The 11,495-nt window shown below is 41.8% G+C and overlaps 1 protein-coding gene across 1 annotated transcript in view; it reads right to left on the bottom strand.

The window, feature by feature from the left end:
* Window positions 1-1,528: 1,528 nt before the first annotated feature.
* Window positions 1,529-11,495, bottom strand: part of KCNJ6 (potassium voltage-gated channel subfamily J member 6) — a 95,103-nt gene continuing 85,136 nt past the window's right edge. The window contains exon 3 of the mRNA XM_029603450.1: window positions 1,529-5,327. Within this exon, the coding sequence (XP_029459310.1) occupies window positions 5,002-5,327 (326 nt within the window). The 3' untranslated portion in view covers window positions 1,529-5,001. The remainder of the gene's footprint in view (window positions 5,328-11,495) is intronic.

Genomic DNA, 11,495 nt, shown 5'->3' with positions numbered 1-11,495 from the left:
TAGGCAAGAGAGAAGCACCTATGTCAGAGATATGGAAGCATTTGCTTACCCATTCCCATTTGTCTAATACATACTACATTAATGGTTTTATGAGAGATGCTTTTATCATTATTAGTGTAATAAAAACATCAGCCAATCAGTTGCCTTCATCCCCTGTCATATAAAACCTTTTTATGTACATAACACAGTTTAATGATATAAAAATGAGCGGCATCAAATCAACCCCTTGAGATTAGAAATGGAAATATCTGCCTAATTCAAAGCATATGTTGCTAGTAATGGGCCTCTTTGAGACTCTTATCATTTTAAGACTAATCTCATTCACCTTTTAACTTGAGAACCAATTAGCTTAGTTTTGCTTTTTCTAAAGTAAAAAAAAATGCATGAAAGCTTTTTTTTTTATGAGATCTCCCATCAGACTTCCAAGTTGAGTGCATCACAGTAGCTGTACCTGCTGTTTTCAGTCCCAGGGAATGCACATGAGATCACTCGGGAAGCCTCTATTCTGAGAATTTTGGAAGCATTCAAAAATTTATGTAGAGTTCATGGGACAGAGCCATTCAACTCTGCCCAGTCCCCTTCCATTGAGTTGACCCAAATACCAGATTTGGCAGCACAGAGTGAAAATAATTCTCATGAGTTGAATGTCTCCAGCTATTCGACTATTTGCACACCGCAGGAATTTGGCAGAACCTAGGCCTGGATGTATGAATTTCACTTCATACTGGCAGGCAGGCATTGCGGTAGAATGATCAGAAGAGTGGCTGGGAAAGTGCAATACAAGTTACGATAAACATAGTATTGGCAGTATAGCAGTTCAAGTACATCCTTCACTCACTGTCACCTTGAACAAGTTACTGAAGCAATCTCCCCCAGATGGAAACCTCAGGTTTATGCTCTTTGGAGCAGGGACATCATAACCACTTGAATTACCTGCTCTGAACAGCTCTGTGCACATTCATGATGCTATATAATCATAAATAACTGATCAATTATTCTAAACAGTATAATAATGAAATAAGCTTGATCCTGGATAATTGTGTAACTACTTACATATGAACATATTAGATGTTAGAAAGCAAGGACCAGTTGACCCATCTAGTATGCCCTTGTTGTCCTCTTCTCTGGTTCTGTTACCGCTTTGGGTGAATAGGCGTATTAATTACCATTAGCTAAATCAATACCAGATCCCCCTTTACCTTTAACCCAACATCCAAACCCTATTCATGCTGCTGCTTGCTGTATCTAGCCTAAGCGTGCTCATTGATGTTAGGCTCGTATCCGCAGCTTTTCCGTGCAGGTTGCCTCAGTCTTCTTGGAAGCCTCATGATAATCCAATGTTGCCCGTTAGGGTTGTAACTGTGCCGCTCCATACAGGTTACCCCAGCCGCCTTGGAAGTCCGATGCAGCCACACCTATGAGGTTAAGAGCGTAGCAATGGCTGCTCTGCACATAGTATGCTTGCATACGTATGTAGCATCCTTTCCCTTCCTGGATACGATTCACTAAATTTAATGGATGGCTTGGCTTTTTTTTTTTTTTTTTTAATACAAAGCGGTTAAATGCAAGGACAGAACTTGATGTAAAAACTGCCTGTAATAGAATGAAAAAGTTTTAAACATATTCAGCTCTGAAAACCCATTGTCGATTTAACAGCATTCATTTCTTATTTTTAACAGTTTTTAGTTTAAATCATGACACAAAATACACCATTTAACTGCGTAATCAAGAATTGTAGAAAAATAGAGAAGTTTGATAGGGACATTTTAGTACAAAGTCTTTTCGAGAGGCTTTCTCGCTATAAAACCCTTGGAGGCTTCTACTTCGTAAGCTAACTTTACAAAAGTGCGAGTCTGTAAACTTTACATTTCCTCTGACATTGTTACCAAAGATTATAAAGGGGAAGCTAGGGGGCAGAGGAGACAGAGAGGCTTTAAGCTTTAAGGACCGTAAGCACATTACCAAGGCCCTCTATTCATAGGGCTACACGTGCAAGTGCCCAGCTGGAGTGATGGTCCCCTTTGCTTTGCAAGAAAGGGCATTAGGGCTGCTGCTGAAGTAAACGCAACAAACAACAATCTGAATACAGCGATGGAGTTGGACATAACCCAACAATCCACAGAGCGAAAAGCAAAATGCACCTTCCACCTGGGATCATTTGCTTCAAAGCTCTCAAGCATCCCGATCTCTTGACTACAGCAATGCTGCGTCTTAGCAAAACGTGGCTTCCTGTTGCAAATCTGTCTTTCACTAGGAGGCTCTATATTTATAAGGAGGCTGTACTTATCTGATATTTTGGGCAGACCCTTTAAGATATACATCTTTCTCTTCAACTAGAAATTCCCTTGAATCCCTATAAACAGCCTTATAGACAGGATGCACCATATCCATGGAAGTACTTGATTACATAGGAATAATCAAACAGTAGTTTGACTATGCTTACCGTGTGCTGCATGCTTGTGGAGAGGGGAAGAGAGCGAGTATAAAAGATTTATGGATGGAGCTACTATCTCAGATTCAATTATATTACTATTAGAAATAATAAACAATTTGTGTTTTGTGTCGTGTGTGTTGGGGGAAGGAGGAAGCCTGCATGTTAAACTACAGTTTACATGACTGGAGATGCAGAATTTTTCTAGCAGCTGATTCTTTGGAGGTTGTGATGCTTTTTATTTGTCCACTGGAAGACTAATTCAAAGATGACATTTTGAGGCCACATAGATCTCTCTTTCAGATGTAATGTGCACATCCTATCAATAAAGGACCTGTGTGTCTTGAAAGCTTATGAACAAACTAACTAGATATAATTCTTATGTTGGCCTGATAAAGGTTATCACAACCTGCAGAGAATTTATGATTGGGAATGACATAATAGACAGAGGAAAATTGGCATTAAACAGCCAAAAGCTTAAGAGAAAAAAACCCAGAGCTGAGAACTTTAGTGGCCAAGTCTGTTGTGCATTTGGAGGGTCCCAATGATTAGCAGCTTTTGGTACTGAGCAGAGGCTGTGGATGGGTGGCAGCGGCTCCTCGACAGACGGTGGTTATGGGCAATTGGGTTTTGCAAGAAACGACTTGTAGATGTGAAATGAACGTGAAAGATCTATCACAGTGCAAAATTTCCACCTGCCCATTAAGCTTCTCCTGAGTTAGCATTATTTTATTCAAATGTTTCATATAAAACTGAACAAAATAGCAACAAAACATTGTTTTCTATTTCTTTTTCAGTATAATCTTCTCTTCCAGACGAGATGAATTTAAAATTAAAAAAAAAAAATTAAGGCTGTGTTTCCTTTTCTTCTGGCAGAGGGAATTATTTGAACATGTATTGGATTGGTTGTATTTTTACACTAGACAGAATTATTTTTAAGAAATTGCTTTGGGATAGAAATACAGTACAGTTCTTCCTCTTTATAAGAAATAACCTTGAAAACAAGTTTATTATAAAGACAGTTTGTCTTAAGACCATTTGACTGCTTTAATTTATTGTGTGCAAGAATGAGTTTGAGGACAAAACTTCAGCATATTATAGCTGAGGTGTGTCTACAAAAGGATTTTCTGTAGCGAGGGATTATCATGGGATTCTACCTGGCCTACAGAGCCAATCGGTTATCGTTAATGTGAGCAGATCAGTTTTGGTCAAAATGATTGATCATGAAGTTCAACAGTGTTGGCTAAAAATGGAGCATCCAAGAGCAGCTGCTCTCCGCAAAGCTCAGCATTACTTTAATACTTTTATAGGCGGATTCACTAAAGTGTGCTACCTTGCTGCCATGCAATAATGCTCGCTATTAGTGAATTAGGTCCCCATTAGAAATGGCAGGAGCCTCAGCCAATAACATGCGGTAACGCACCTTAGTGCATCAGCCTCTTAATGGCTTGGATAGCAATTGGCATGGTTTTAAGCCATCCTTTTGAAACTAATGACGGTAAGAGCAAGACAATTTTTTTTCCCCTGGGTATTTTACATACAGACAGCAGGCTGAGAGATCTTTGGGTTCTCTCGAGAATCAACCACCAAGAGAATTCCCGACTGACTGCTTCAGCTTAAAGCCCAGCTAGGGACAGATACTTTACCACCTTGCAAAAGAGAGCTTCATTTTTGTAAACAGTTTCACAGTATAGCAGTTGTGTGAGCGAGTGCTGCTGTTCTGCTTCCCCCCCCCACCGCTGTATGGCTTTTAGACATAGCTCGAGGAAGAATGGAAAGAAAGGCGTAGGAGCTCCTAACAGAGCTGAGCTGTCAGTCTGATATACGGAAGGAAAAGAGCATGCGTCCAAAAGGGGTGGAAAAAACAAAAACAGCACAAAAAAAAAAAGGGACCCGACGTATACTGGGAAGAAATGCCTACTGAATATTTGCTTATGTTTCTTGTATGTTTTTTTTTTGCATCTCATTCATTCTAGAAGTCTGTATCTAATCCTACATTAATTACATATCCCTGTACATTATTATTATTATTTTTTTACTACAGTTCCTTTTGTACATGCTGGGTTTATTACTGAAATTGAAGGTACCTACGTAAGGCATTATTATGTACATTGTCCCGCTGAAGCGCAGCCTTTCTGCTTACCTTGGCTTTAAAGCTGTGGTGCCCACACTCTCTGGGCAGCCTCTTCTGCTTAGAAACCCTGCTCCCAGAAAGGGTTAGAAAATGGAGCGCTCGATTGCTTTGAATCATTGAGCAAGAATTTTCAGTCTTTTCTTTAATTTCTTACCCCTTGTATCTTTTTGCTTTCAATGAAAACCCTGAATATAGATTATGTGCACGTAGCCCACAGCAATAGCTGGAAGTGAGAACCGACTTGGGGCTCCACTGCTAAGAGAGGACCCTGCAGATTAACCCATGCCTTTGCTCATTTTTTTTTTTTAAATGAAGCTTTGACTTTGACATTGGGCAGGTGGACATTTTACACCTTAAATGCTTCTTTATTTCTGTAAAAAAAAAAAAAAAGAAAAGAAAAGAAAAAAATTGTATAAGATATTGTTCTGCCATGGTCCTAAACTTTGGATTCATTCTCTAGGTTTGCCACGTCTCCATTTCTTTCTGTTTGGTCCTCTCCGGTCTTCTCCCCTTCTTCAGTCTTTACCTCGGCTTCCTGGTTCAGTTTGCTGGACACAGACCAACTCAAGGGCATCTCTGCTCGGCTGGTCATCTCCGCCAGTTCTTTGGCACTGTACGGGGGCGTATTGGTCTCATACGTGTCATGAAAACTGTTGTAGTCCACCTCATAGAAGCCGTCCTCTAGTGTGAGCACTGGTGTAAAGCGATAGCCCCACAGGATCTCCGAGGCAACGTAGGAGCTTCGAGCTTGGCACGTCATTCCTGCAAGAAGACAAACACGTTTGTAATGCAAAACCAAATGCTGCTGTGCAAATATTTGTCCTCTGCTAGATCTCGCTTTTCTTTCCCAATCTGGTTCTTACGGATGGGGAGCCATCTTATGAGGACCTCCGTTCTTATTTTTTTTCTATTTGGCTCTTTACTTATTACCATCTACTTCTCATCAGGGTGAAATCCTTTGCATGGCAGTATTTTCCTAGTTTTCTCCCACATTCCTTTCCATAGCTAGGTAAAATACTACAGCAACCTCCTCGGGCAAAGGAGGAGCATTGGGCTCTTTTCAGTCCTACCACACTTTCAATACTGCTATTTGCTGATTGCAAGATGTTTCACAGAAACTTAAAATATGATGGTGGATACTGAGCACAAGGCCTATCCAGTCTGCCCATTTTCCCTTCCTGCTGCAAAACTGCATGCCACAGAATCTCTGGTTTTCCCTCATTTCCCACCTAATCATCCGTACTTACAGTACGTTTTACTGATTTGAATTCCAATCCTGAATTTTGCCCCTGCGTCCTACATTGGAGACTACTCCATGTATCCACTGCCATTTCTGTGAAGAAATATTTTCTTATGCTATTCCTGAGTCCATATCTTTCCAGCTTCATTTCAAGTCTCCTTATTCTAAAATTTCCTTCCACAGACACACATAATTTATACCTCTCAGATATCTATCATACCTCCCTCCTCCACCCCCACTCTAGTAGGAGTGTGTGTGTGTGTATATATGGAACCATATGGTTTCCATAAGAAGAATAATTAATTTTCCAAGTGACTGCATTTCACATATCACAAAACCATACTTTGCAATCAAAGCCTTACATATTTTGTAAACAGCTAAAAACAGTTAAACCTAATCTCTTAAATGCTAATATCCCAAAGCATCACAAAATGATTTAGATTTGCAATTCTTCTCAGTAGGTCTTGATAATTTATAGGGATCTGATGATAAAAATGTGTTAAATCATTGACCAATGGTGAATTGCTGAAGTCTTAGAAACAAACCAAAATCACCTCTCTTCCCAACCCCCCCTGAACAATAAAGAAAAAAAACCAAAGCCAAAAGAATCCCCCCCCAAAAGATAATTTTTCAAGATAAAGATTTATGTCAAGGGGTGACAAAGTGATAGAAATGTAAATAATCGCAAACAAACTCTTAGATCCCCAGAATGCGTGTGAAATATGGTGCTGGAAGAGCTATCACCATCTCGCTGCTACCATCGCAAACACACAACTTGTTTCCAAGTCTTTGCTTATCTCAGAGGAGCTCAGGCTATCACAGTTGTCATCAGCGAGCCATCTTTCTTTGAAGAATCTTTAGTTTGACTCTAAGAAAGAAGTCCCTGGTAACTGACACCTTTGGCACCTCGGCTAAAACAGTGACACCAGTCCTGGAATTTACTACACTGTCTTGGGCTCGTAGGAGCAGGGACGTTAAGGGGGGGATATAATCACTGGTCATAACTACTTGCCATGCCAATATATTGTGTTGCACCAATTAGGCAATATTTGGAAACTATGGTCCAGACAAGAAGACAGCATTTGAAGATATTAAAAAGGAAATTTTAATTTTAAGAAAGAACAATTTTACTGCTGATATGATCAAGGTATAGCCTAGCAAGACTGTGCATGGGTGCTTTGCAGATGATGTATACGGAACTGCTGTACATGAATTTTGGAGATCACACAAGTCTTTTCTGAGTCTGAAAAGTCATTCACAATGTAATCTTTGGACAATTTTCATATTGGTCCAATAAAAGGTATCACAGCCTGCAAAGAATTTGGGGTAGATATTCAAAAGCTGTTTAGATGGATAAATGAAAAGCTATTCGTCTAAATGGCTAAGCTGCTATTTTTATAAAGCTTAACCGGCTACAATAAAGATAGTTAAGTTGGGGGCATTTCGGAGGCAGGCAATATGCATTCCCGGGAGTAGCAGAGTTAGCCAGATACACTGCAGGGCTGGTCTAAAGTTAGCCGGATACCCCTTAGTTGGCTAACTAAGATATCCGGCACTGCCGGATACGTGTATCCAACTAACTTAGGCAGAGATTCATCATTTTGCTATAAATTTTGCACTGGGCGATTTGGGCTGCTGGCTAGAGGCTTACATCTAAGTTAACTATTTATACCACTATAAGAGGGGGGGATTCATAACTCGGGGTGAGGTTTTGGTGGCGTGCTAGGTTTTGGGGGGCAGTTTTACATGCACAGTCAGAGGTACGAATAACACAGTAGACATCAGTGAAGATTTTATGTGATTTGGAGTGATGAAAGGTCACAAAGATGAGATTTGTACATTGTACTCTCGACACCCTAATGCATTTTGATGAATGACCCCCTTAACTAGCTGCTCAGCTGCGGAATATGGATCCCCTGTTGTTTTCCAGGAACAATGATGCCAATATTTGGGGAAAAAAAATAAAGAATGGATAACTTATCCAGCTAAATTTAGCTGGATTAGTTGTCCTAGATATTCAGTGGGATAAATATCCCACTGATATCCCTCATTAAAGTTATCCGGCTACCTTTAGCTGGATAACTTTAAACTTAACTGGTTATCTTTTGAATATCGCTGGTTTGATTCATTCTCTCCCCCCCCCAAACCCCCCCCCCCCAAAAAAAAACATCTTGTGTGGGCCTGGCAGCTGAAGAACAAACCCCTCTGACAGCATTTTGAAAATAACAGTGGCAGAGGTCTGGGGCCGCATTCCTCCCGCCGCCCCCCGTGATCCAGCATAAATTGTAAGCAGTAACCCCTCCTCTCTACATCCCTTCCTCCCTCCCCTCCCACCTCTCTCCCCTATTCCAGCCCTAACCCTCCTACCTTCCTAATGTCTATCAAAAACTCTCTCTTCTGTCAAGATCACAATCTGACTGGCACTTTCAGCTGGCTAAATGGCTTTCAATATTGGAGTTGTATATGCAAATGTATGCAATAATCTGAAGAATGAGCCTATAAGAATACTGTATCAGTTCTGGGATGGTAACTTTCAAACGGGCCCGCGGGTGCACATGGATGGATGTGAGTCCATCCATGGCTGCGCCCAGGTGTCGCAGCCATTTTATAACATATATAAGCACGCACATGTGCCCATGTCATAAAATAGCCTGGCTGTGCTCACATGTGCGCCAAATTTTAAGTGGGTGCACGCAAGTGTGAGCAAATGCCTCTTGTACCGCATAAAATGGGGGCGCGAGCTGAGGTTATTTCCAGTTTTATCGGTTTGACCCCAGTTCACCCAGTTAAGAGAGAGGTCCTCCAAACCCTCCTAGTTTAATAGCTTTCATGCCACCCGGTTAGCCCCATCTCTTAAAACCCTGCAGCTCTATTTTTTCGGGGGGCCTCAGCGCACACAGGATCACGTATTTATGCATACATCTCAGGTTCACACCCTGAAACTACCATGCCTTGCCCACGCCCTGTCCCTTTTTGAAAACATTCGAGATGTGCATGCTGCGGGAAATACGTGTGTATACGGGTGGCTTTTAAAAACCGCTCGGCCCATGAGAGCCCAACATATTTGTGCAATCCCCTAATTAATAGGGATGTGCATTCATTTTGCGACGAAATAAGAAATAGAGATATTTCCTATTTTGTCGGTTTCGGGGGGGGGGGGGGGGGGACGACGAAACGATAAGAAAACTCACAAAATTTCGTGTGGTGTTATTATCGTTTTTGGGGAGGGGAGAAAGGCATATTAAAAAAAAACCAAACCTCCAAACCCAACCCTTCAAATTTAATTAATTGCAACCCCCCCTCAAGACTTGCCCGACTCCCCCCCCAAGACTTATCGAAAGTTCCTGGTCGTCCAGCGGGGTCCCGGGAGCGATCTCCCCCTCTTGGGCCGTTGGCTGCCACTAATTAAAATGGCGCCGATGGCCCTTTGCCCTTACCATGTAACAGGGGCTATCGGTGCCATTGGTCGGCCCCTGTCACATGGTAGGAGCAATGGATGGCCCGCGCCATTTTTTAAGATGATGGCGGCTGTCCATTGCTCCTACCATGTGACAGAGGCCGGCCAATGGCACCGATAGCCCTGTCACATGGTAAGGGCAAAGGGCCATCGGCACTATTTTGATTAGTGGCAGCCGACAGCCCAAGAGGGGGAGATAGCTCCCGGGACCCAGCTGGACCACCAGGAACTTTCGATAAGTCGTGGGGGGGGGGGGGGTCAGGCAAGTCTTGGGGGGGGTCGCAATTAATTAAATTTGAAGGGCTGGGGTGGGTTTGTTTTTTTTTGTTTTTTAAATCTGAAGGGTTGGGGCGGGTTTAGGACATCATTTTAGGGGGGGGGGGGGGTTTGAGACGAAATAAAATCAGCCCGAACCGCGGGAAAACGAAATTTCTCGTGGCGGGCCGATAACGAAGACCGTACCGAAAGATTCGGCCGAATAACATCTCTACTAATTAATGTGTGTGTTGGGCTTTTAAAATTCCCCCTCAAGAATTTAGTGCATCGCAGAGTAGATTCAGTTGCAAAACAAAAATCAGAAGAAGATTGAACCCTGATGGATCTGTTTTATTCTTTTTTTTTTTCTGTCAAACACTGCAAGTAGAGGTCTCCATCAGAGGTGGAATCTGAAGAAATCAATATTTGATACATAAGAACGTAAGAAAATGCCATACTGGGTCAGACCAGGGTCCATCAAGCCCAGCATCCTGTTTCCAACAGTGGCCAATCCAGGCCACAAGAACCTGGCAAGTACCCAAAAACTAAGTCTATCCATCGGCTATGGCATGCCCTCTGATGACACGCCGGCCGCGACACGCCCCCCAGGAAAGCCCCAGGATGCGAGTAAGTCCTTTGCGTGCCCTGGCAGCCTATGCAAGATAGGCTTGGCACACGCAGGGGGGGGGGGGGGGGGGTTGGTTTTCAGGGGTTACGCGCGTAACCCTTTGAAAATCTACCCCACAGTCAACTTAATTAATAGCAGGTAATGGACTTCTCCAAGAACTTATCCAATCCTTTTTTAAACATAGCTACAATAACTGCACTAACCACATCCTCTGGCAACAAATTTCAGAGTTTAATTGTGCGTTGAGTGAAAAGAATTTTCTCCGATTGGTTTTAAATGTGCCACATACTAATTTCAAGGAGTGCCCCCTTGCTTTCTATTATCCAAAAGAGTAAATAACTGATTCACATTAACCCATTCTAGACCTCTCATAATTTTAAACACCTCTATCAAATCCCCCCTCAGCCATCTCTTCTCCAAGCTGAAAAGTCCTAACCTCTTTAGTCTTTCCTCATAGGGGATCTGTTCCATTTCCTTTATCATTTTGGTCACCCTTCTCTGTACCTTCTCCATTGCAACTATATCTTTTTTGAGATACGGCGACCAGAATTGTACACAGTATTCAAGGTGCGGTCTCACCATGGAGCGATACAGAGGCATTATGACATTTTCCGTTTTATTCATCATTCCTTTTCTAATAATTCCCAACATTCTGTTTGCTTTTTTGACTGCCGCAGCACACTGAACTGATGATTTCAATGTGTTATCCACTTTGACGCCTAGATCTCTTTCTTGGGTGGTAGCTCCTAATATGGAACCTAACATTGTGTAACTATAGCAAGGGATAATTTTCCCTATATGCATCACCTTGCACTTATCCACATTAAATTTCATCTGCCATTTGGATGCCCAATTTTCCAGTCTCAAAGTCTTCCTTAAATTTATCACAATCTGCTTGTGATTTAACTACTCTGAACAATTTTGTATCATCTGAAATTTGATTACCTCACTCGTCATATTTCTTTCCAGATCATTTATAAATATATTGAAAAGTACAGGTCCCAATAAAGATCCCTGAGGCAGTACGCTGCCCACTTCCTTCCACTGAGGAAATTGTCCATTTAATCCTACTCTCTGTTTCCTGTCTTTTAGCCAGTTTGTAATCCACGAAAGGACATCGCTACCTATCCCATGACTTTTTACTTTTCATAGAAGCCTCTCATGAGGAACTTTGTCAAATGCCTTCTGAAAATCCAAATACACTCCATCTACCGGTTCACCTTTATCTAAATGTTTATTAACTCCTTCAAAAAAGTGAAGCAGATTTGTGAGGCAAGACCTGTCTTGGGTAAAGCCATGCTGACTTTGTTCCATTAAACCATGTCTTTCTATATGTTTTGTGATTTTGAT

The sequence above is a fragment of the Rhinatrema bivittatum genome, chromosome 5 (genome assembly GCF_901001135.1).
Source record: "Rhinatrema bivittatum chromosome 5, aRhiBiv1.1, whole genome shotgun sequence".
Classification (NCBI taxonomy): domain Eukaryota; kingdom Metazoa; phylum Chordata; class Amphibia; order Gymnophiona; family Rhinatrematidae; genus Rhinatrema; species Rhinatrema bivittatum.
Note: the sequence above shows the minus strand (reverse complement) of the source record. Positions and strands in the feature narration are given on the sequence as shown.